At 46.8% G+C, this 27133-nt stretch overlaps 1 protein-coding gene across 1 annotated transcript in view; it reads right to left on the reverse strand.

Annotated features, from left to right (window-relative positions):
• Window positions 1–2670: 2670 nt before the first annotated feature.
• The window catches only part of cps1 (carbamoyl-phosphate synthase 1, mitochondrial), a 123463-nt gene continuing 99000 nt past the window's right edge, over window positions 2671–27133 (reverse strand). Inside the window, exons 30-38 of the mRNA XM_056288938.1 lie at window positions 21767–21874; window positions 21545–21634; window positions 21019–21189; window positions 10842–10916; window positions 10593–10691; window positions 7308–7367; window positions 6922–7034; window positions 3948–4077; window positions 2671–2829 (exon numbers count right to left, since the gene is read on the reverse strand). Coding sequence (XP_056144913.1) covers window positions 2671–2829; window positions 3948–4077; window positions 6922–7034; window positions 7308–7367; window positions 10593–10691; window positions 10842–10916; window positions 21019–21189; window positions 21545–21634; window positions 21767–21874 — 1005 coding nt within the window. The remainder of the gene's footprint in view (window positions 2830–3947; window positions 4078–6921; window positions 7035–7307; window positions 7368–10592; window positions 10692–10841; window positions 10917–21018; window positions 21190–21544; window positions 21635–21766; window positions 21875–27133) is intronic.

Genomic DNA, 27133 nt, shown 5'->3' on the forward strand with positions numbered 1-27133 from the left:
AGACCGCCACATGGCCCGGATGCCCCGGAAGGTCGTTTTCTGAAAGTATATTGCACGTAGTAAAGCAGATGAGTGGTAGAAACTATTCCAGTGCTACTACTTCTTCTTTCGGCTTGTTCCCTGATTCTGAGGGGTCGCCACAGCAGCTTTTATAGTTTCCATCAGTACCATGGGAGGGCACAGCACCAACGGTGGCCGTTGTTAACCCGGGCCTCGGCCGATCCGGTATGGTCTTGTCAATCTGCATACTGATTTGGCAAAATTTTTACATCAGATTGCCCTTCCTGACACAACCAGTAACCCTTGGACCTAACCCTAAACTATCCCAGTACTATTACAACTTAACTAGTTTAGGTCGTTAGTGAAAAAAGACACCTTTGTCTTTTATTTCGGTGTGGAACTTGGCATTTTTTTCATGGGGGTTTCTTGGTGGCTGTGGCACCAGTGTTACACTGCCTCACGTTCCAGTGCCATGTGTTGTGCTTGTTTAAAAAGTACCTGATGGTGTGGGAGGAAAAACACCTGCTTTTTTTAATGCACTTCTAACCCAACCACAAAACTTAGAAACACAGACACACACTTGGCAAGTATCCCCGAGAGAAGACTTAAAGATAAAGCAGATTCAGGAATAATAAACACCTTATGGAACACACAAAAAAAACAAAAACAAAACAGAAAGCCAGAGAATCCCTATGGAGATAGGTTTGTATTTGGTTTGTATGCAGAAGGACAATGTTTTCAAATGCAGAACAAGTTGAAGTGTTGTCTCAGTTTAAACATATATACATGTAAAAATCTCAAAATATTTATTAATCAGGCATCTTTACACTGTAAACTTAGAGCTAAGATTTAAGACTTGAGGATCTTTGGAAAACTAAATTGGCTACATGTTAGCTAATGTACCTGCAGGTGTTCATTAGAGACATTACGTGAATACTTCATAATACTGCGCATGCAGCATGTTTTCTTTTGGGTCCACAAAAATATCTTTTTTTCTAAAACAAAAAAGCATGAATGGTGCTGTCTAAGTAAAAGATCAGCCTGTGACCAGAACATTTGTGTTACCTTGAGAGCTCAGAGTGTTACAGTGAGATCTCAGAGTGGTACAGCAAGAGCTCAGAGTGTTGCAGTGAGAGCTCAAAGTGTTACAGCAAGAGCTAAGAGTGTTACAGTAACAGCTCAGAGTGTTACAGTGAGAGCTCAGAGTGATACAGTGAGATCTCAGAGTGTTACAGTGAGAGCTCAAAGTGTTACAGTAAGAGCTCAGAGTGTTACAGTAAGAGCTCAGAGTGTTACAGTGAGAGCTCAGTGTTACAGTAAGAGCTCAGAGTGTTACAGTAACAGCTCAGAGTGTTACAGTGAGAGCTCAGAGTGATACAGCAAGAGCTCAAAGTGTTACAGTAAGAGCTCAGAGTGTTACAGTAACAGTTCAGTGTTACAGTGAGAGCTCAGAGTTTTACAGTGAGATCTCAGAGTGTTACAGTAAGAGCTCAGAGTGTTACAGTAAGAGAGCAGTGTTACAGTGAGAGCTCACAGTGTTACAGTAAGAGCTCACAGTGTTACAGTAAGAGCTCAGAGTTATACAGTAAGAGCGCAGAGTGTTACAGTGAGAGCTCAGAGTGTTACAGTAAGAGCTCAGAGTGTTACAGTGAGAGCTCACAGTGTTACAGTAAGAGCTCAGAGTGTTACAGTAAGAGCTCAGAGTTATACAGTAAGAGCGCAGAGTGTTACAGTGAGAGCTCACAGTATTACAGTAAGAGCTCAGAGTGTTACAGTGAGAGCTCAGAGGAGCTGGAGGCTGAGAGGCTTCACTGGTACACAGGTCAACACAACCAAAGGCTCCGAAACTTTAAAGCATTTGAAAAAAATGAAAGGGGACCTGTTCTTTTTTCCCAAAATTATTATTTTTTGTTATTTTTCATACCTTTACTTGATAGTGGAGGTGGAAAGCGAATGGGGAGAGAGAGAGAGAGGGGTAAGACATGCAACCAAGGTCACTGGCTGGAGTCGAACCAGCAACGGTTGCAACCATGTGGTTTGCGCTCTAACCACTCAGCCATGGAGGTGCCCGGGGCCTGGTGCTTGATAGAGACAGTTGTAAATATAACCTTGCTGGAGTTGTTAAAGTGTAACGTACCAGCGGAGTGCAAACAAGAAAAACAAAAGTGCCCCTGTTAGGGATCAGCCTTCACAAAAACACATCCCCCCGACGTGTCACCCTCCTCATCCTGCGATGAAGGAAATTAGAATAATCCCCTGAAGCCTGGTGTCATCGGAGCGTCTTGGCTCTGGCAAATAAAGACTGCCTGCCACCTCTGCCTTTAACGTAAACCAGCATTTCCCTGACATCACCGAATGGGAACAAGGGAGGGACCATGAGCTATCAAGAGGGGGACTACAAAAACCTCCTACCCCCAAATTACTTGTATCGGATAAAACTTCACTTACTGCTGAACTCTCTTTTAAAAAACAAAAAGTAAAAAACAAAGGACATCCCCACCCTCCCCACCCACCGAGGTTCCAGCCCTCACTTGTCCAACAGAACTTTGAGGTACCATGTGGAATCATCTGGGTGACTCAGCTGTGCAGCAAATCATCTGCTGCTTTCCAACAGGAAGCGTCTTATCTTATCTTATCACAAGAAGTGTGTGTGTAGTCTCTGGAGGTGCTTCACTGTGGGACTGGAGAGGGAGGCGATGGCAGGAGGAGGGAGCTCGAGCTCTGCTGGCCAGCCTCTCTCTGGTTCCCCTCTTTCTGGCGGTAGTGGAAGAGGCTGGTGGTGTCCAGCTCGCCAGTGCAGCGGATGGCCTCCGCAAACAGCTTCACAATCTGAGAGACACACACACGACGTCCATTTACACCAGAGCGAAAACTGACTGGGATATATTCACTTTGCATTTGATTAATTCATCAAGGCTCTTCAACAGTAACTTATTAACAAGAGTATTTAATGTATTCCTCTACGTTTTGCTAATTTTACAAACGTAACTATATTAAATTAATGTTTCATTGATTTGTTTCATTGATACTAAATTAATGTTTCATTGATTTAGCACCTCTCTAGAGCTCACGGATAAGTTATAGAGTAAAAACAGAGGGCATAAAAGCAACAAAAAAAGTAAACAAAAACACTAAAAGAAATGGGGAAATTAAACGAGTTAAAACTCAGTAGATGACAGAACATCAGGAGAAAGAGATATCAAACAGGATAGGTGTTAGTCGTGTGGAAGCTGTCACTCTCCAGTCTAACATTCAGAAATACTCAAAGGCACATGGCCATAATTGAAAGTCCTGTCACTTGAAAAGTCATCATCTGATCTTTTATCTAGCCAACAGTTCCATCATGAATATATAACTGCAGAGTTTTTTTTTTTAATTTATTTCGCCTTTTTCTCCTCAATTGTACATGGCCAACTACCCTACTCTTCCATCCCAGTCTCTGCTCCACCCCCTCTGCCGATCTGGGGAGGGCTGCAGACTACCACGTGCCTCCTCCGATACATGTGGAGTCACCGGCCGCTTCTTTTCACCTGACAGTGAGGAGTTTCACCAGGGGGACGTAGTACATGGGAGGATCACGCTATTTCCCCCAGTTCCCCCTCCCCCCCCGAACAGGCGCCCCGACCGACCGGAATCAGCCCCGACCGGAAGCGCTAGTGCGGCGGCCAGGACACATACCCACATCCGGCTCACCACCCGCACGGCCAATTGTGTCCGTGGGGACGCCCGACCAAGCCGGAGGTAACACGGGGATTCAAACCGGCGATCCTCGAGTTTGTAGGCAACGGAATGGACCGCTACTCCAGAGCTGACGAAGCAGCTACAATATAAATTGAGCACACCTCATAATGTAGAGTAAGTGACTTGTTTGCTCAGGACTACTTGTCGTCACCCCTACAAGTAGAGACATCAGTGATCTCAGAGACAGTGGCGTGAGAGTTCCTCACCTGGTAGTTAGTGATGAGGGGCACACCGTGGTCCACGGCCATCCTCCGGATGAGGAAGTTATCCTTTATGTGTTGTGTGTTGTTATTGGGTAGGTTGACCACCAGGTCAATGTGGCCCTCGTTAATCAGTCTACACGAAAACACACACACACACAAAGATAAAAATGTCACAAACTGTCAGAGGGCATGAGGTCAAAGCAATAACAATGTCGATCATTTCAGCAGGAAACTAAAAAATTTGGTTAACTACTGAAAATATTTTTGACCGGTTACACGTTGGTCTATAGGTTATTTTTTTTTGGAGGGGGGGGGGGTTCCTTCCTTCTTCTCTCCAATTGTACCCAGCCAATTACCCCGCTCTTCCGAGCCTTCCTGGTCGCTACTCCACCCCCCCTGCCGATCCAGGGAGGGCTGCAGACTACCACATGTCTCCTCCAATACATGTGGAGTCACCAGCCGCTTCTTTTCACCAGGGGGACGTAGCATTTGGGAGGATCACACTATTCACCCCTACCCCCGAACAGGCGCCCCGACCGACCAGAGGAGGCGCTAGTGCAGCGACCAGGACACATACCCACATCCGGCTTCCCACTTGCAGACACGGCCAATTGTGTCTGTAGGGACGCCCGAACAAGCCGGCAGTAACACGGGGATTCGAACCGGCGTTCCCCGTGTTGGTAGGCAATGGAATAGACTGCTACACCACCCGGACGCTCCCAAGTTAATTTTAATACACACTCCTCTAATGGCTTTGCTACCTAGCAATCTAAGGTAAAATATGAAGCTCGGTGTGGGACCATTTCCTCCCGAAAGGCAATGAAGTCAAGTGTAAATTGTGTGACACGACTCTTCGGTTTAGTAGTAGTAGTACTAGCACTATGCTGTACCACAGTAAGAACAAGCACCTGGCTGCCATGTCCGAGCATGGCTCGCAGTCACAGCCAAAGATCACGTCGCTGCTAGCCGGGGGGAGAAAATCTGATGGGCACCAGCCCGAGGCCATTACCCAGTCGGTGTGGTGAATGATCAAGACCAATATGCTGCCAAACAGTGAGGTAAAGGGTGAGGGATTGAAGGAGCTAGTTCAGTACCTCAATGCCTGAGTATGTTATGCCATCAAGAGCTACTGTGACTAAAGGCACTGAAATACACAGAGGAGAAGAAGGACGAGCTTAAAGTCAAGCTAGCCAGGCCAGACAAGTTAGCTCTGACCACCAACTGCTGGACAGCTCTCACGAACGAAAGCTACATCACCATTACATGTTGTCTCGTCAACATTGACTGGGAGATACTCTTGTCTACGAGTTGTTTGAGAGGTTGGTGGTGCAAAGATGGTAAGTCACAGCCGTTCTGTCTGACCGGACCGTCACAGAACACCAAAACGCCAGGCTTGCCATCCTAGCAAGGTGCTATCTGGCCATCCCCGGGACATCGACGCCCTCTGAGCGGGTGTTCCCTGCTGCAGGCTTCACAGTCAGTAAGACTATGAACCAGAATCACCCCAGAGCATTATGGATATGTTGATCTTCCTCGACAAAAATTGCTAGTTCTAATCGAAATGTTGTTTTGTTAAGATGAATTCATTTAAAGCGCTTAAAAATCCATATTTATTGACCAGGTACATATTTTTGTTTGTATATACATTCATTATTATTTACTAATGCACCGTGTACCAGTATGAGAGAATTGTGCCCAACGAGCTGTGCTTAGAGATTGTGACTGATTGTTTCCATGTTTGTTGACCAGGCAACAAAAGTCCACACAGAAATTGAAGTGTGTGTTGGTCCTCATTTCATACAGCTCAACACAGACTGTAGAAGAGCTACAATGGTTACACATGGACAAACAAGATAGCAGAATATATTTGATTGGAGAGGAAAAAACAACATTATGGATTAATAGTGTAATACCTACTCATAATCACTAATGTGTCTTCTGTTACAATCTAATTATGGCATGACAAATCCATAAGCACACATGGCCCTGATGGCTGCACCGCCATTTCCCATTTGGAGGTGCTGGTTGTGCAGAGAAGCATTTGGGCTGAATACTAACACAAACAGAACTGACACGAGTGAAGCGAAATTATCCGTCAATAACGGGTCTGTGTGCCTTCTGCTCCGGCTGATGCCAACTGTGTGCATGTTTGTGTGTGTGTTTGTGTGTGTGCATGTTGTCTTCATGCCTACGCTCATTTAATTCCCCCTGCGTTCTGTTTTTCCTCGTTTACTTCCAAACATATGGTCCAGATGTCTTCATTTGACGACGATCATGGCTTGTTTATCTGACGATCATACCTGCGAAGTGTGGTCTTCCTGTGTCCCCGCTGACGTTATTTTGCGTACTACAACTTTCAAGGACAGCAGTACTTTTGGTTGTTGAACATAGTAAATGTGAGAATGAAACAGAATGAAATATTAAGACTACAAAGACTGGGGTTCAGTCTTCTTTTTAATCCTGGCATCTTGAATACAATTCAAGATTGTTCCAGAATACCAGCAGTAAAAATAACCTTCTCTCTCTTGTTCCTTCATTTTTTTTTTCAAACTTTAGGACCCCCCCCCTTTTTTTTCTCCCCAGTTGTACTTGGCCAATTACCCCACTCTTTCGAGCCCTCCCGGTCGCTGCTCCACCCCCTCTGCCAACATGGGGAGGGCTGCAGACTACCACATGCCTCCTCCCATACATGTGGAGTCGCCAGCTGCTTGTTTTCACCTGACAGTGAGGAGTTTCACCAGGGGGACGTAGCGCATGGGAGGATCACGCTATTCCCCCTCCCCCCCGAACAGGCAACCCCCACCGACCAGAGGAGGCGCTAGTGCAGCGACCAGGGAACATACCCACATCCGGCTTCCCACCCGCAGACATGGCAGATTGTGTCTGTAGGGATGCCCGACCAAGCCGGCAAACTTCAGGACTTTTTGTGTGGAAAGACTTTTAAATTGCCAAATTAAACCTCCAAATACTATCATACCGATTAATACTGGGCAAACTGGTCTCTCCTTCCTTCTGGGTGGGCCAGGCTACTGGAGTGGCATGCACATCGTTGGCACACAACCAGGCTGAGGTGGCCTCAGTGGCAAACAGCTGGAGGAAAGAACAATACCAAAGGTTGCAAGTCTCACAAAAGAAAATTCCAGAAGCATCATGATTTCATATGCCAGACGTGGTACCAAAGACAATTGAGCTAAGACACATTTTCTTTCGGTCTTTATCAAAACATGGATGGCAACGGAGTCGCTGTAAAGCACCAAGGTGGCTCCGTCGGCCACACTCCATGACAGGTTTTACAGGCAGCCCAGAATGTCGTCACTGTCCCAATTTGTGGCGCTCCAGATGTGGAGACTTGTTGGTACTCACCTTGAAGCCCTCCTCTTTTAGCTGGTGGGCCGTGGCAAGGAAGTTGGGCCGGAAGGAATGCTGTAAGGACAAGGATGAAAGAATTAGAATCAGAGACGGGGAGGGAGAGAGAGAGAGAGAGAGAGAGAGAGAGAGAGAGAGAGAGAGAGAGAGAGAGAGAGAGAGAGAGAGAGAGAGAGAGAGAGAGAGCGAGAGAGAATGTTTACTCTTTTGTCACAGAAAGGGTAGGAGAAAGATTACTGTCTTCCTGATAGTGTCCCAATAAGCGGGTGCAGCGAGGCGGACAACCTTGGTGACTAATGGATATTTTACACTGCGTTACTACACCTGCACATCAATTAGAAAGCAACGGCGTAGTCGTACGACGGGCGGCGACCCTGGAGTGATACTGCCCTCGGAGACGGAAGGCAGAAAAGCGAACTAAAAGAAAAGGCACATAGCTGTGTGAAGAATTTCGACCATTTCCGCAGAACTGATGCCATGCAAAACTGATCTGCTGAATAGCATTGTGTCGCTCTTCATTCTTCTTGTTGATTCTCACGTCTGATTCCCACAGTGAAATGAAAAGGAAATGTGCACATTTTTTTCCACCGGAATAGATTCTGAGTCTACATCACACACTGACATAGGAAAAGTGCGGGTAGCGTGGCGGTCTACTCCGTTGCCTACCAACACGGGGATCGATGGTTCGAATCCCCGTGTTACCTCTAGCTTGGTCGGGCGTCCCTACAGACACAACTGGCCATGTCTGTGGGTGGGGAGCCGGATGTGGGGATGTGTCCTGGTCGCTGCACTAGTGCCTCCTTCAGTTGGTCGGGGCGCCTGTTCAGGGGGGAGGGGGAACTGGGGGGGAATAGCGTGATCCTCCCACGCGCTACGTCCCCCTGGTGAAACTCCTCACCGTCAGGTGAAAAGAAGTGGCTGGCGACTCCACATGTATCGGAGGAGGCACGTGGTAGTCTGCAGCCCTCCCAGGATCGGCAGAGGAGGTGGAGCAGCGACCGGGAGGGCTCGGAAGAGTTGGATAATTGGACAAGTACAATTGGGGAGAAAAAGAAATAAGAAAAGCCCTCATTATTCGCTACTCAGTTGTGTTGATAAAAAGACGACCAGAAACGCTCGAACGTAATTATCGTGCCTGTTTTTGCCAGATTTTTCAAACTCCAGTTCACTTCAACACCACAAGAAACAGTAAAAGTTTAGCACTTTTCACAATAAATGTCGATATTTACAGCTATTCTTTGGTTGCAATTAATAAACTGCTTTGTGGTCTACTGCATACTACCATCGTGTGAATCCGGCACCATTTTGTGCTGGATTTGACAGGCGTAGGCGTGTCAAAAATTACAGACCAGACTGAATAGGCATTGTAGTACTATCAAACAGCCTGACAGCTCATCTCTGACAGCTTTCCATTTCTTGGATCTCTGTCAAAGCATCAGTGAGCTGCAGTGTATCGGCACTGAGAAGCCTTGGCCAAATTGTAGAGGTGGTGACATTTAGACTGTCTCTTACAAAGAAAGTCATTTGGGGTTTTCACATTACAGTGGGGGGGGGGGGCACGGTGGCACAGTGGTTAGCATGGTCGCCTCACAGCAAGAAGGTCCTGGGTTCGAGCCCCGGGGTAGTCCAACCTTGGGGGTCGTCCCAGGTCGTCCTCTGTGTGGAGTTTGCATGTTCTCCCCGTGTCTGCGTGGGTTTCCTCCGGGTGCTCCGGTTTCCTCCCGCAGTCCAAAGACATGTAGGTCAGGTGAATCAGCTGTACTAAATTGTCCCTAGGTATGAATGTGTGTGTGTGTGTGTGTGTGTGTGTGTGTGTGGGCCGTGTGATGGCCTGGCGGCCTATCCAGGGTGTCTCCCTGCCTGCCGCCCAATGACTGCTGGGATAGGCTCCAGCATCCCCGTGACCCTGAGAGCAGGATAAGCGGTTCGGATAATGGATGGATATTACAGTAGGAGGGCAGCACGGGGGCACAGTGGTTAGTGCGATCGCCTCACAGAAAGAAGGTCCTGGGTTCGAGCCCCGGGGTAGTCCAACCTTGGAGGTCGTCCCGGGTCGTCCTCTGTGTGGAGTTTGCATGTTCTCCCCGTGTCTGCGTGGGTTTCCTCCGGGTGCTCCGGTTTCCTCCCACAGTCCAAAGACATGTAGGTCAGGTGAATCGGCCGTACTAAATTGTCCCTAGGTATGAATGTGTGTGTGTGTGTGTGTGGGCCCTGTGATGGCCTGGCGGCCTGTCCAGGGTGTCTCCCCACCTGCCACCCAATGACTGCTGGGATAGGCTGCAGCATCCCTGCGACCCTGAGAGCAGGATGAGCGGTTTGGATAAAGGATGGATGGCTGGATGGATGGGACATTACAGTAGGCATGACTGAACAACTTGGCCTTACTTGATTTCTCAAAGCTTTTTAGTGGTAACACACATTTTGAATTTTGTTTGGTGGCATCTTGACTTGATTTGTACCATGTGCATTTTATCTACTACTACTACTACTACTACTACCATGTGCATTTTATGTTTTTGTACAATTATACAGTTGTGTGTCTAAACTCAACAGATGAGTTGTCTAACACCTGTTTGCAAAAAAACAAACAAACAAAGAAAAGCTTTTACTTTATATATATATATATATATATATATATATATATATATATATACGCACACACACACACACACATATATATATATATATATATATATGCTGGTGACTAAATGACATTGATAAACGCCTAGGGCCAACTTGTTCATATCTTCTCTTCTACTGAATGGATTAATACATTTTGTTGGACTACCCCAGAAGTGTGGCCCTTCGACTACTTCTGACTGTCAGGTTTTGGTCAACGCAGCGGTTCCCAGCGCGGGTGACTCCATTATTTCACAAACAGTCTAAGCGACACCAGCGACTCCTCGAGGCTTTGAAAACGGGAGCAAATGACGGGATATCAGGCAAGCCGGAACGTGGCCGTACTTCATCTGCCCTCGCTTCGATACGGCCGGCAGGAATACCAGCGCCGCTCGTGCCGGTTCTGTTTAATGAAGGGCCGGCGTGACACACACATATAAATTATACATTTACCCGTCTTTCCCTAAATTTCTTTCATGCCGTCATTCGCGTGAAAGCTGTTCCGAGTCTACGATGAGCCATTTGAGAAGAACATGATGTGCTTCTTTTTGTTTCAGCACACCACACGAACCCCAGAGACGGGGGCTTGTTGGTAATTCTCTTGTACAAACACAAAGGACCCTCGGAGTCCTCCGACCAGCTTGCGCCGACATATAGCTGTACCTGAATCCCGATCAGGATGCCCTTCTGAGGCAACTTGAATCCCGTGGAGAGCATGGCCTTCAGGAAGGCTGAATAGATGTTTGGTCCAAAACACGCTACCTGCAATAAAGCACACGCGGACACACAAGTATGTTTTCACAGTCCTACAAATTTAGCGGGTTTAAAAATTACGGAATAAATAAAACAGCCGAGAGGAGAAAAAAAAAAGAAAAGAAAGCTACTGGATGTGTTTGCACCCAAGGTACTCACTTCTCCGGTGGAGGCCATCTCGCAGCGCAGCACGGGGTCCGCATCCCTCAGCCGAGGCCAGGAGAACATGGGGGCCTGGGGGGGGGAGGACGGCGAAGAGCTGCTCAAACTGCTTTTGGAGCACCCTTGAAAGCAAACCCTTTTAAAAAGCCGGTTTTTCTTACACTCATCTGAAGACAAACTGGGTAAATATTTAAAATGCATCATCCGTCTTGCCTCATGTAGCACGATTCCCCAATATTTTAATGCATTTTCAACCAAAAAGGCAGTTCAGCGTGAACGCCGACCATTGGCCGCAGCCGTTGAACAACCTCAAACACGCTGCTGCAGCACGGTGACGTAACGTATTGCTACTAAAACCTTCGCCACGTTGAATCTAAAGGTTTTTTATAACCCGTGAATGGCTTTCATAACAAGGCTGCCACCTAAAGGTGAAACCGGGTCTGTATTCCATGAAAATTAACCGCCTACGGCAGTTACACAATTATTGGAATATGGAAAAATAACATTAATATCGGTGTTAAATGACGCAGAAAGGGTCACATAAACCCCAGAATTATAATGTGTTTTCCCATCAGTATCATTCATTAAAATTACTGTCTTTGCGGGCGGCGCGCCGCATGCAAACTACCCTCGCACGTTCCACGTGGAAACAGGCCGCCGTTGCAGGAGGAGCGAGAGTCATAGGCAGGCAGATGAGCGAGAGAGAGCAATAAAAGATGCTACGACTGTTTAATAAAATGAACAACAGACACTAAAATAAAGCATTTTCTCCGCCGTCAGCTAATCTGGTTAGCGTAGCCTTGTTCACATACGTTTCCACGCTGCCCGACGGCTATTAGTGGGAGGTGTTGGGGAGGTGACGGGGATGGAGAGGTGGACAGAGGAGGCCAGAAGGGCAGGAGGGAAGAGAGGGAGGCCGAGCTGCTGTGTGGGGAGCCGTCCTTATCTCTTCAATTAGGAGCCGACAGCTCCTATTACTTTGAGGGAGGACGGAGGAGGTGACGGTTGGGCTGTGCGACACGGCCGGTGGGCGGGGTTTGCACGTGCACGCACACACACATGCAGCTCTACTGTTAGAAGGCGTTGTAAGAAGTAAAGGGACAGATGGGGGATGTGTACTCGCACATGCAAATTTGCTTGATGAGACGGGGATAGAGTGTAATTGAGAAAGAGAGGACTACAGAAGGAAAGAGAGGAAACACATTAAAGCAGGTTGAGTGTGAGATGGACGCTACACAAACATCAGGATAACAGCAGTTGGGGGGGGGAGAGAAAAACGCCAAACGCACAGGAGGAAAGGCACAAGACGTTTTCACTGAGGGTCAAAGACGACCCATGTGTGGCTAATGCCCACGAGGCGATTATTCACAGACACACCACATACCCGAGCAGCGCCATCTGCCATGAAGATGTCGAGACTGAGCGTAAGTGTAGGCAGAATAACCGACAAGGAGGTCTGAAGAGAACCTTTAACAACGCCAGTGGAGATTAAAACATGACGCTCTCGTGAACCAGAGTTCCCCAATACATACGTACAGCTCCAATACATACAGCTGAAGCTGCTTTAACACTATCGCTTATACCCCCCACCCCCACCCCACACACACAGGAAAAAACTAATCTCCGGTTTGAATTGTAGTTTCAATTCTGACAGGACGCGGAAGCGGGGCAGGCTAAGCTAACTGCTAGCTCGTGCAGACCGGCAGTTCCGATAACACCGAGGGCGGTCTGGCGGCGGCCTCGCCTGGCGTCGACTGTGGTGTTTTTGGTGTCGTTGCGTGGAGTGCGGGGAGGTGTGCCGAGGGTGTCTGGCTGGGAGAGCTGCCGTTGGATCGGCTGAGGGAGCCTGGTCTGCTACATCCAGTGGGCCCAAGGACCACGGCCCTACCTGGAAACACTGAGGGTGGTCTGACAGGACGCGGAAGCAGGGCAGGCTAAGCTAACTGCTAGCCCATGCAGACCAGCAGGGCCGACAGCCATCCTGGCTGGCGTTCGTTCCCTTGGACAGTGGAATTTTTTTTGGTTTCGTTTGGCTATAAGTGTGTTAGTTTAGATATATGTGTTAGTATGTGTGTTCTTGTAGTTTTTGGATATGTGTTGTCTTGTGTTGCACTGCTGTGGGCTGGGGGAAGCATATTCGTGTACGGAAGTACATGAAATGAAACGACACAAACAGTGTTTTACCCAATGTGTGTGTCACCAACAGACTGCCAATGGTAACGCCATACTAACAGCCAGCCAGCCAGCCAACCACACACACACACACACACACACGATGACACCTTCCTGCTCCCAGCAGTGACTACAGACTCCTGGGAGTCGGGGGCAGCAGGTGGAGTGGTGGAAAGTGGCGGAATTGCAGAGCTTCACAACTCAAACAATGTTATCTTGGGGTGCCAGCTGTGCTCAGCGAGAAAAAGAAGTAAATAAACAAGATGCCTACACGGTATATTTTCCCAGTGTGGACTCGCCGATGGAAGGTGCCCCTGTATACGCATTTCCTAATAATCAGCCCTAGTGAATGGGACTGTGGCGGCAACAGTTGGGAGTATTTTCCTACGGGCACTGTGTGCACATTCGAGCCCTGTGACGCCGAGCCCTCCTGCTCCTCCCCTGTCACTCTATGTACCCTCCTTTTAGGGATATACAGCTACAACATTGTTGCTTCAAGTTGGTATGTAACAGCTGAAAGAACACAACCAGGACTAGTCAGAGGAAGGAAGTCCTCATGGCTTCATAGGAGAGACCGCTGCAGGTGAGAAGTATGTCAGTGGAAGGCAGATACAAGCAGCTGGTTTCCCTGATGCCACTGAACACCGAGGCTCCTGCAAGCCATGTTATGTTATCAATGAAGATGCAGACTCAGAAGGAGGAGTGGGATTTTGTCAGCGCACGCTACCGTCAACTGGAGCTGCCTAAAGACATTACACATGTGTGTGTGTGTGCAGCAGGGGAAAGCCAGTGTGGCACAAAATGTTTGCTGTTTAGCTACCAGTATATTGCTGACATGTGGCAAACACGGATGAGATGACTGGGAGTGAGAAAGTCATTGCAGGAATGCAAACACAAGCAGTGTTTCAAGGCATCGGGCTCATCTCCAGACATGACAAAGAAAATTGTTCTGCGCATTCATGTCCATATCTATATGAAAGTGGACACAATTCTGATCTGTGAATGTTTGAGTGTGTTCCTTGCATATGTACTTTTTATATTCATGGCAAATTGTGCTCCCTCCTGTCTTTGGTAGCAATGGCAAAACGCTCTCGAGCTTTTCCTGGAACGTGTCACGGTTTCAGGTGTAGGCACCGTTAAACAACCCCATCTCATCTCATCATCAGCCACTTCTCCGGGGTCGGGCCGCGGTGGCAGCAAGCTAAGTAGGGCACTCCAGACGTCCCTCTCCCCAGCAACGCCCTCCAGCTCCTCCTAGGCGATCCCAAGGTGTTCCCAGGCCAGATTTGACATGGAGTCCCTCCAGCGAGTTCTGGATCTACCCCGAGGTCTCCTCCCGGTTGGATGTGCCCGGAAAACCTCCAAAGAAAGGCGCCCAGGAGGCATCCTAATCGGATGCCCGAACCACCTCAACTGGCTCCTTTCGACGTGAAGGAGCAGCAGCTCTACTCTGAGCTCCCTCCGGATGTCCGAGCTCCTCACCCTATCTCTAAGGCTGAGTCCAGACTCCCTATGGAGGAAACTCGTTTCAGTCACTTATATCCATGATCTCACCCTTTCGGTCACTACCCAAAGCTCGTGACCGTAGGTGAGGGTTGGAACGAAGATTGACTGGTAACTTGAGAGCTTTGCCTTCCAGCTCAGCTCACTCTTCACCACAACGGTCCGGTGCAAAGTCCGCATTACTGCTGATGCTGCACCTATCTGCCTGTCAATCTTCTGCTCCATCTTACCCTCACTTGTGAACAACTCGTGTTGAGCAGCCTGTTATACATAACTCACAAACTGACTTCAGCGTTGTCATGCCATGCCCAAGCCTACAGAGGTTTACAATGGACACAGTATACCACAACACTTTCAAGCCAAAATAGCCACCGTAATTGTTCTACGAAAGCGAATCTCCTTTAACACACCCCATATCCATCTTGGCTCACGTAGTTTCCTTTCAAGCACCAAAAATTACCAAACAGGAGTAGGCGGGACACTTTCATCTTGTGCTTGAGGAAACTGCCCATCATTCTGCGTTTGCGTGTCCACCGGCTCTGCATCAGCAGGAAAATCTCCAGCAACCTCTTCACCACAGATTACACCAGTTTGGTCCCCTAGTTTGGAAAATATGAACTAAAAACACTATTTAAGTCTATAATGAGTCTTTTTGTAAAGCAAGTACATCTGCAGCAGATTAATTTGAAGGCATGTCTCTCGTCTTTTCTGGCACAACACTGATTGTGGTAGAAAAGCTTTTACCAACTCTTGGGGCCCGACACCAACGGGACCTATGCGGTGTGCCAAGACCCCCTTCACTGGTGATTATGCTTTGCCAGTGCACAGTAATGTGCTTCTTTGCATTAAGCTTAATGTGCAACCAGTCTGTCAGATCTGGGATTTGGCACAATCCACTCCGGCTCTGAAACTCTGCCAGTCAATACATTTTTGTTCATTTGTTATGCCAGAAACATGGCCAATAAATTATATTGTCTTTCTGGGCCCCAACTTCTGATGAAACAAACTCAGTTTAACTGGGAGATTTCTCTTTTAGTGTTGCACTCTGACTTCCCCAGCTTCTCTTGCTGTATGGAAAGTGCGTTTGAATGTACACTGATGAGCCAAAACATTATGATCACCTGTCCAATATGCCATTGGTCCTCCGTGTGCCACCGAAACAGAGCCGACCCACTGAGGCATGGTCTCTGAAGGTGTCCTGTGGTATCTGGCACTAAAACGTTAGTAGCAGATCCTTTAAGTCCTGTAAGTTGCGAGGTGGAGCTGCAGTGGATCCGACTTGTTGGTCCAGCACATCCCACAGATGCTCAATCGGATTGAGATCTGGAGAATTTGGATGCCAAGGCAACACCTCGAGATTAATTTTGACCACAGTTTTCTTCTTTGGCCCTGCTAGACACAGACACCAATTTGATCAAGTAACAATAACAATCAACAACTCTCACCCTGTTTACACTTGGTTTTAAAATGCGTTTTTTGCCATCGGATCACAAGTGGACAGTGCTAAATACATGTGTAAATGACCACCAAAACGTTTTGTGAACCGGTTACTCAAACCACTTGCCATGGTGGTCTGGGAGGCACTTGACCACATATCTTTTGTACTGTAAACGCTAATGTGTTCTGATGTGTCCCCGACAAGGATGTAACAGGAAATCTTCTTCTTCTTCGGAGTAACGAAATCTGATCACAAGTGGTCAGCAGGATGTATTTGGAGACACATGATAGACACAGGTGTAAACGGCGATGTGTCTCGCCGGTCACTTGTGATCCGATCGCTTAAAACACATTTTAAAACCATGTGTAAACAGGGTATCTGTGATTTCATAAAGTGTGGCAGCCAAAAATCTTGGTGTTAGGTTTGATCCCTGCCTTCCCTTTAATAAGCACATTAAAGAAATGAATGAATTTCGAACATGTAAATCACCAAGACTGCCTTTTTTCACTTATGTAACACAGTTAAAATTCAGTCTTTCCTGTCCAAGTCTGATGTAGAGACTCTAATACATGCATTTGTTTCATCCAGACTTGATTATTGTAATATTCTCTTTTCAGGTCTGCCACATGCTGGTACTAAAAGTCTTCAGATGGTTCAGAATGCTGCAGCTAGAATCCTAACTTAAACTAGGAAATTTGACCATATTACACCACTTCTTGCCTCATGTCTGTGAATGTTCTCATTCATCCAGGTCATGGTTATTATCCAAAGGAGTTGAATATATCCGTGAAGACGTTTTGCCTCTCTTGTATGAGAGGCAAAACGTCTTCATGGATATATACCAAGTCCAGCTGCACTTGATTCAACTCCTTTGGATAATTCTTGCCTCCCTACATTGGCTTCCTACCCATGTTAGATCAGACTTCAAGGTGCTTCTGCTTGACTTATAAAATCCTAAATGGTCTTGCCCCATCTTACCTGTCTGTTCTCCTACATTCCATCTCAAGCTCTTCACTCTCAAAATACAGGGCTCCTGTGTGCAACCAAAGTTAAAAGGAAGTCAGCTGGCGGCAGGGCCTTTTCCTATCGGACCCCGTTCTTGTGGAATAACCTGCCTGCTGCCTTCAGACAATCAGGGTCTGTTGAGTCCTTTAAATCCAAACTTAACACTCATCTTTTGCCTTAACCTACAATTATTTACCTTTAAGTTGAGTGCTTCACAACCTGCACCGCATGGCGGGTCGGTTTCTGTCTCAATGAATTTACCGACCACTGTTCTGCCGACGAGACTATAGAATATAGATTGACTATTGCAAACTGTTCTCTTCTCTCACATGTCTTTTCTCTCTCTCTCTGAATGATGTCTTCTCTTTTCTCTTCTTCTGTGTGTGTGAATGGTGTGATGTGAGTCTCCCTTGTGTGCACGTGCAGTCTGTCCTCCTCCCAGGTTTCCATGGTGATGGTGGTCGCCACCTGGACACTGCTTGGCATCCTCCTCATTACATTCTTTATATATCTTATAAATCCATGTAATTTTGTCATGCTGTTTCAATATTATATCCTCTCACTCAGGCGTGTAACTAATGTGTGTGGTTTTTTTTTCTTCCATGGTGATGCTGGTCACATGGCTAGGCTGTTCTAGGGGCATCTGGTCACTGCTTGGCATCCTCTTCATCATATTCTTCATATATCTTATAATTCCATTATAATTCTGTTATCTTTCAGTGCTGTATTGTGTAAATTGTGTAAACACTACATCATTGCACGTTGTCTGTCTTGGGGGAGAGATTCCTCCTCTGTTGTCCTCACTGAGGTTTCTTCCTATTTTTTCTCCCTGTTAAAGGTTTTTTTTTTTTTTTTAATCCGACGCGAGGGTCGAAGGACAGGATGTTGTGTTGCTGTAAAGTCCCCCGATGTATATTTGTAATTTGTGATATCGGGCTACACAAATAAAATTTACTTGACTTGACTTCTTTTGTGAGCCCGAACCTTTTAGTGTAGACATTCTGCACAGATTTACAAGTAAGGCCCTCGCTCTGACAGATAACGTGACTCAGGAACACGTACTGAAGAACCTTTATAACAACAGATGAATGGATGGATGGATAGTATTTAAGGATATTTTTTTCATTTAAAATGAATTCGCCATCCATCCATTATCCGAACTGCTTATCCTGCTCTCGGGGTCGTGGGGATGCTGGAGTCTATCCCAGAAGCCATTGGTCGGCAGGTGGGGAGACACCCTGGACAGGCCGCCAGGCCATCACAGGGTATGCATCCCCCAGTGACGGCGAGAGACATTATTACTAGACTTAAAGAAAAACGGCTATGTAATGAAAGTAATGATACCACTGCTAGTTTCAAGATAGCGATCCAGTAGTGCTCGGTTTCAAATTAGCAACTATGAAAGTGAGTAAAAACAGCATTCCTTAGTTAGTCTATCCTCATCAACTGTCAAAGGAATCCTTTTTTTTCTTTTTCTTTGACTTTGACCCCCTTTCTCTCCCCAGTTTTACTTGGCCAATTACCCTGTTTTCCAAGCCTTCCCGGTCGCCCCCCCCCCCCCCCCCCGGTCGCCGATCCAGGGATGGCTGCAGACTACCACATGCCTCCTCGGATACACGTGGCGTCGCCAGCCACTTCTTTTCACCTGAGAGTGAGGAGTTTCACCAGGGGCACGTAGCGCATGGGAAGATCACACTGTTCCCCCCAGTCCCCCTTCCCTGAACAGGTGCCCCGACTGACCAGAGGAGGCGCTAGTGCAGCGACTACCACACATATCCACAGCTGACTTCCCACCTGCAGACACAGCCAATTGTGTCTGTAGGTACGCCCGACCAAGCCGGAAGTAACATGGGGATTTGAACCGGCGATCCCCGTGTTGGCAGGCAACAGAATAGACCGCCACGCTACCCGGGCATGAAAGGGATCCTGTGTGCCCCCTATCAATCCTGGGGGCAGACAAGTTTATATCACCTACTCAGAGTAAACTAAGAATGTCTTTTCAGTTCAATGCTTGAAGTATTCACCGGTCCAACGTAATATTCCCCATACTTCTGCAGACCAGAAATCGAAAAGCTCAAGCAGCAGTGACGAGTGGAGGGATTATAGCTGGGCAATTGGCTCCAAACCACAGCCATTTCAAATCGCTGCTTCCTTATAATTAGAGGAAGAAATGACTTTGAAAGAAAACAGTTTTGGAACAGCTGGCAACACATTCTCCCACACCTCCAATCAGAGTGCTAAGCCTACCAAACAGCAAGCCGTCGCACTGACTCTTCTCCCAACCACGCTAAGCTGCAGAAATGAGTCGAAATTGCCGCCTTTGTTATATGATCCCCGTGGAACGATCACTTGCAGTACCTGTGGTTCTGACATTAATAGCATATATTTAGAAGTCTATATAAAGACTACCCTTTCCTGCCACACAGAACAGAAATAATGAATAGGAACTCAATGGAGGTTCTGTTATTTGGATGTATAGGATACAAGGGATGGCAATTAACTTTAAAATGTTGCCTGATCCCTCATTAGCCTATTCCCAGGCAGACTAATCTTGTTTCGATAATCCCCCTTCACCTCCTTTTATCCTATTCTGGGGAAAACAGTGAGACTTTCCTTTATCTATTAAAGCGGCTATCAGCAATTTTAATTTAGAACACTATGACATGGGCGTCCGGGTAGCGTAGCAGTCTATTCCGTTGCCTACCAATACAGGGATCGCCAGATCGAATCCCCGTATTACCTCCAGCTTGGTCGGGCGTCCCCTCAGACACAATTGGCCGTGTCTGTGGGTATGTGTCCTGGTCCCTGCACTAGCGCCTCCTCTGGTCGGCCTGTTCAGGAGGGAGGGGGAACTGGGGGGAGTAGCGTGATCCTCCCACGCGCTACATCCCCCTGGTGAAACTCCTCACTGTCAGGTGAAAAGAAGCGACTGGCGACTCCACATATATCGGAGTAGGCATGTGGTAGTCTGCAGCCCTCCTCGGATCGGCAGAGTGGTGTAATTGGATACAATTGGGGTGAAAAAGAGGTTAAAAAAACCTACTGTAATATTTGTTCATACTCTTTCTACATCTTTACAGCTATCAAGTAAGTAGATGCACTGAGGAAATAAATCAGGTCTCTGTGGCCGCACTAGGCTCTAGAAACAGAGACTGAAACCTTTCTCTGTACCCGATCCTTATCAACCAATCAGGAGAGTGTTTTGCAAGCCAGTATCTTCATTGGTCCCTACTTAATGTCAATCAGTTTCTAAGATCACAAAGCTCTTGCTGAGACAGAAATGAGAGGGGGAATTCTTTTGTTGTATGTTCCCAAAATGTAGCTAGCTCTTGCTAGCTTTCACCCAGGATCGCTCACCCACACTATTTTGTAGAGTTGAACTTCACATCTAGCTGAAACGCTCTACCTTGTATGTCACCCTACTTTTTTCTCCCCTATATTTCACATCTTCTGTACACTATTTTATTTATTTACATTTTTTCCACTTTCCTCCCCACTTGCCAATTACCCCACTCTTCCGAGCCGTCCCGGTCGCTGATCCACCCCATCTGCCGATCCGGGGAGGGCTGCAGACTACCACATGCCTCCTCTGATACATGTGGAGTCACCAGCCGCTTCTTTTCGACTGACAGTGAGGCGTTTCACCAGGGGGACAGGGGGACATAGTGCATGGGAGGATCACGCTATTCCCCCCAGTCCCCCTCCCCCCGAGCAGGAGCCCTGACCGACCAGAGGTGGCGCTAGTGCAGCAAGCAGGACACACACTCACATCCGGCTTCCCACCAGCAGACACGGCCAATTGTGTCTGTAGGGACGCCCGACCAAGCCGGAGGTAATACGGGGATTCGAACTGACAATCCTCGTGTTGGTAGGCAATGGAATAGACCGCTACGCTACCCAGACACCCTTCTGTACACTAAGTAACAAAGTGGTTGCCTCATAAAAAGTACAACCTAAAAATGAGCAAAGTTAAAGAGAGAGCAAGTCACATAGCTGCCAGCCATGACCATCTGAGGTCACAGCTACTGCAGAGCTCCGTCTGGCTCCCTCCCTTACCTTGATGCCTACGTAGTTGACAGGAATAAAGGGGTTCTCCAGTGAGGGCAGGCTGACCTCATCCAGAGGCTCTCCCACCATCACCTTGGTAGCCACATTGATGAAGTCGACCCCAATGGTTTTGGACACAAAGGGGAATGACCGTGACGCCCGAAGATTACATTCTATCACCTGAAAAAGAACAAATAATGTTGTCTCACTGCAAGGAAAAGCAAAAAGTAAAACCACATGTGTATTCAAAGTGGAATGTGTACTTTCAGACACATTTCAGTGACTCCGAAGTACGTTCATTATTTATGGTTAATCAGGGATAAACTCTAGATGCAGATCATTACAGGAATTGCAAATTACATACAAAACATGGACACACACACCCACACACACTCACAGACACACCAATCATGGAACCTGTGCAGTAATTCATTTGGAATCAGTGTAATTATTTAAATTTAACAGTGTTTTTGCCTCAACTTTCTGTGAAAATGTTATTTATTCATTTGTTTATTTATTGGGACCGTTAACTTACCATGACATCATTGCCTTTAACCAGGAATTGAGTATTAAAGGGTCCTGAAATCTCAAACGCTTGTGCGATTTTGCGAGTGGCAATTTTCACCTGAGTAGGAACAAAACACGTATGCAGAATAATAGGTCACCTGCAGCAATGACCAACTGATATAGTTTGGTTTTGTGAAAGTTGTGAAGTTGACAGAATTGCGAGTTTATGCATGCTGGTAGCATAACTGACCTTCTCCAAGGCCCCCTGGCTGATGGTCTGGGTAGGCAGCATTAGGGTGGCGTCTCCTGAGTGCACCCCAGCATCTTCCACATGCTCCGTTATGGCATGGACCAGAACCTGGGACAAGCCATTAGATGTGATGTTACACATTACACTCGACTTACAATGCATTAAAACCATGGACTGCAGCAGGAGGAAGGACTCACATTACTACATCTGAAACTTAAGGATTTTATACCCTTGAGTCGTGACCTCTGATCCACCCAACCAGAGCTTATCAGCTTTAAAAATGGTGGCTTGCAACTCCAACACATTTCAAGAGTGATGTGCTTCACTATGACTTGGACAAAAAGGAACACAATGCTTCATCACAACGGGTCCCTTTCTTTATGCACCGGGTCCAGCCCAACTGAACATCTGTTCAGGACAGGGGTAATGAAATGAAGGACAGAAACTACCAGAATGGCAGAAAAACAGACAAAAGAACTTGCTCTTCCAAACAGAAAGTTTGCCTGGGCAGTGAGAAACATCACGCTGTTTACCAACAGGATGGGAATTATATTTCACTGAGTGCTACATGTGTGTGTATATATATATAGACAGTTACAGTGGAGAAACAGACAAGAAATGGGAGAGACAGAGGGGTATGACATGCAAAAAATGTCGCCAGCTGGAATTGAACCGGTTGCGACCATGTGGTGATGTGGTCAGCGCTGCTATGGAGGTGCCCTGCATGTGTATTTTAAATGAGCTGCTGTGCCATTAGCTCATTTAAACTGCTGCTAACCACAGCATTCATTAGCACTCTTCTGATAGAGCCTGTAATTAATATGTATTATATTTCTGACTCACCCGCTCCACCACCAGCACACACACCCGGTGCCTGGCCAGGAATAATGAGACCTAGTTGGCATTCAATCAATGGACAGTTTGTTAATGTGCTATTAAAGACTAGGGAGAGACAATACTAATTAAATATGAAAGGAGAGAAAGCCTACCATACAATCAGCCTATGCAAGTTCATACTGACACCCTTGAAATGTCCTTCGTGGCTAAAAAAAAAAAAAAAACTTAGCATAACCGTAAGAATCAGCAGGGGTGAAAAGTAACGAGGGACACAAGTCTCACACTGTCATTAAAAACACTGAAGAGACGGAGCAAGTCTGAATAGTACCCGAATGTTGAGTTTCACAATACACACCGCTATAAATGCCTTTAATGAAAACGGCTGCTATAAATGCAGACATTGTATCGGACTGTTGTGGTGAAGAGGGAGCTGAGCAGGAAGGCAAAGCTCTCAATTTACCAGTCAATCTTCGTTCCAATCCTCACTTATGGTCACGAGCTTTGGGTAGTGACCGAAAGGGTGAGATCACGGGTACAAGCGGCTGAAATGAGTTTCCTCCGTAGGGTGTGTGGGCTCAGCCTTAGAGATAGGGTGAGGAGCCCGGAAATCCCGAGGGAGCTCGGAGTAGAGCTGCTGCTCGTTTGCGTCGAAAGGAGCTAGTTGAGGTGGTTCGGGCATCTGATTAGGATGCCTCCTGGGCGCCTTCCTTTGGAGGTTTTCCGGGCACGTCCAACAGGGAGGAGACCTCGGGGTAGACCCAGAACTCGCTGGAGGGACTGCATGTCCAATCTGGCCTGGGAATGCCTTGGGATCCCCCACGAGGAGCTGGAGGGCGTTGCTGGGGAGAGGGATGTCGGGAGTGCCCTACTTAGCTTGCTGCCACTGCGACCTGACCCCGGAGAAGCAGCTGATGACTGAATGAATGAATGAAGGACTTAGTCCTGATCTTTTGCCTGTGCTAAAAAGTTATTGTGAAAGGTCAGCATACACAGTGAACTATTTGTTGTTTGTACAATGCAGACCATATATATATATATAAATATATATTGATATTGATATAAAAGAATCTATCTATATCCATGTACAAGTGAAATTGTGTATTTTCATGCCATGTTAAACTCACATCAACACACTGCCTTAAAGTGAATACTACCAGTTATCAGGGTGTTGACTTGTATGTAAAGCTACATAGTAAGAGTAATCAGACAGCAAAGAATAAGAAACAGAACCTAAAATGAGTTGGCCGAGGACGAATGACAGAGTTGAGTTGGAAGCTGTGAGTTTAGACTTTGTAAAGATGTCTTGATAGGCCGAAAGGAACAGCTGACCAGTCTTTCATTAAAGGAAGAAAATACCCTCAGCAGCATAGACATTTAGTAAGAAGCAATACTTTCTTATATTGCTAAGACCAATCCTTGAAATTAGGTAGTTTAGGAAGCCGAGCTATAGAAGGGATTAATATCCTGTAGGTAAACATGAAGAATCTCTCAAGGACATCAGAGGAAGAAGGAATGCAGTAGGGTAGCCTTGTACAAACAGCCATTTAAATTTGTGGAGCCCAAAAGTGACAAAACAAATTAGAAGACCATACAGGACTCCTGCATACAAACGGTTTCAAGGTGATGTATAAAGAGTTTGGGCTATAGGAGGGAGGGCTGCACTTCCTGCCCACTAGAACTCCTCTGGACAATATGATGCAATATGTTGCACCCTGCCCTATGGCGGACCTAAGGGGTGAACAACAATCCACCCCTGACCCAACTCAACCACAGAAAAAACACCTTTAAAAGAACCAAACCAAACCAAAGGGAGTAGTTGGTGTATTATTTAGTCACTTTGAAGGAATATATGTAACATGGCTTTGCCAATGTGAAAAGAAAAGATATCAGTGAAATATCTTTGACCAGGCATCGTTTACTTAATTATAATCGGTCAGTTATGGCTCCCTGAAAAATTCTGCCTAACAAAGGGGCTCTACTCTGTTTAACCCAGTATCAGCAGACAAGAAGCATACTGATCAGAGTGATGTATTTCAATATCAGTATGAATTATTACATTCTTATACTTTATAACTCACATTATATGCCTATCAGGAAAGCCATTAACCTGTACAAATTGCAACCATAGATTACCTTCTTGGGGCACTACCATACACACTTAATAAAAATCACGAGTACTCAGGCTACAGTGAAGTACAAAGTGCACAAAATACAACACTGGGCCAGTAGAAGTAAGGCGTGCACAGACAATTCAGACTTTTGCTCACCTGGGCCGAGAATATGGCATAGTGTACATTTAACCGACTCGTGCCCTCCTTTATGTTGCCGGCCTTGCCAAGCAGACTCCAGCAATAATGGAGAGTTTTGTCAGTTGACACCAGACCTCAGCCTTGTTAAGCATGTCAGGGGATCGACTTGCTTTGACAGTGCAATTACCCAATATGGAGGTCCAACAGGCCTTGGGTTGCCTTATGACAGCCCTTCTCAAGAAACAAACAAATGCGTACCCACACATGCTTTCTTTGTCTCTCTCTCACATACAAACCCCTAAAACAATCCAGATGTGTCAGAGGTTTTCCAACTTCCCACATTTTGTTGGCAGTTTCTATTCTTTTCTTTTTTCAAAAAAATTATTTGTAGTTTTTTCCCCTTATCCGTCCCGATTAACCCAATGGCATATGGCCAGAACTCTTGTCGAATAACTCCCCTGGCTCACGTTTCCACAAGAAGGAGATAGTCGTAACACCAGCTTCCTTCAAACTCGTGTCAGCTGCTCTCACTATTTTACACGCTGAAGCCTCGCATGGATTGCATTACCTTCAGGCCGCAAAGGAGGCGTAGGGAGAATGCTTTCAGTTGCTTGGCTGCAGGCGCCCGGGTGGGCCAGAGGGGTCGCTGGAGAATGACGAGTCCCCGAACACTAAACCGATCTACACTCACTATCCCTTGGGTAAGGGTGGCCTAATGAATGCCTTACCCCGTGGACGCTTTGGCTGTGACCGGTTACGGCGAGTCTGGGATACGAACCTCCCGGCCACGTGACGAGCGGGTTGCAAGAACGGCGCTTTATTCCGCTCGGCCATCAGAGCAGGCAGTTTCTATTCTTAAAGTGATCAAAGAACACTGATGAGCCATAACATTATGACCACTCACAGGTGACACGGATAATGTTGAACATCTCCAAACAAGGGCATATGTCAAGATATGGGTAGATTAGATGGTAAGCGAACAACCAGTTCTGGTAGTCAACGTGTTGGATGCAGGAGAAATGGGCAGGAGTAAAGACCTGAGCAACTTTGACAAGGGCCAAATTGTTATGGCCAGACGACTGGGTCAGAGCATCTCTGAAACGGCAAGGGTTGTGGGGTGCTCCCAGTCAGCAGTGGCGAGTACCTATGGACCATGGTCCGAGGAGGGCCAAACCATGAATGATGCATGAGGGCAACAAAGGCGATCCTGTCTGGTCCAAACCAACAGACAAGTCACAGAAAATTTTAAGGATGGTTACAGGAAGAATGTGTCACAACACAGTGCATCACACCCTGCTGCGTATGGGGCTGCGTAGCTGCAGACCGGTCAGAGTACGCATGATGACCCCTGTCCACTGTTGAAAGCACCTATAATGGGCACACGGAGCTTCAGTACTGGACTTTGGAGCAGTGGAGGGTCCCCTGGTCCACTGAGTCCGTTATCTCTCAGATCACGTGGATGGCTGTGTACGTGCGTGCCATTTATCTGGGGAAGTGATGGCACCAGGATGCACTGTAGGGAGACGACAAGTCAGTGGACGTAGTATGATGCTCTGGGCATTGTTCTGTTGGGAAATCCTGGTTCCAGTCATTCATGTGGAGCTCAATTTGACATGTGCGACCTACCTAAACATCATTGCAGACCTGGTACACACCTTCATGGCAACTGTATTCCCTGATGGCAGTGGCCTCTTTCAGCAGGATAATGCGCCCTGCCACACTGCACACATTGTTTGGGAATGGTTTCAAGTGTTCGAGTTGTTGTCCAGATCTCAATCTGACTGAGCATCTGTAGGATGTGCTGGGCCGACAAGTCCGATCCACCATGGCTCCACCTCGCAACTTACAGGACTTGAAAGCTCTGCTGCTAATGTTTTAGTGACAGATACTAGAGGACACCTTCAGGGGTCTTTTAGGGTCCATACCTTGGCAGGCTGGCTCTGTTTTGGCGGCACACGGAGGACCACCAACATATTAGGCAGGTGGTCATAATATTTTGACTCATTGGTGTAAAAAATAAACACAAATTAACTATATGTTTTGGCAGGTAACACGCTTTTATATTGACAGAGAAGGGAGAAACAGGGCTAAAGCAGAAAAAAACAATAAGACAAGACAGGACAACACAACACAAAAGACAAGTAAATGAGACGGTAACGAATTAAAGACACTATTTTTCCAAGGGATACGCCACTCAGATATGACCCGGCGAGGATCATTTCAGCGTGTCTTTAGCTGGTCTAAACTGAGAAAGGAAAGATACAGCATTTCTTTGCTTCAT

The sequence above is a fragment of the Lampris incognitus genome, chromosome 11 (genome assembly GCF_029633865.1).
Source record: "Lampris incognitus isolate fLamInc1 chromosome 11, fLamInc1.hap2, whole genome shotgun sequence".
NCBI classification, from domain to species: domain Eukaryota; kingdom Metazoa; phylum Chordata; class Actinopteri; order Lampriformes; family Lampridae; genus Lampris; species Lampris incognitus.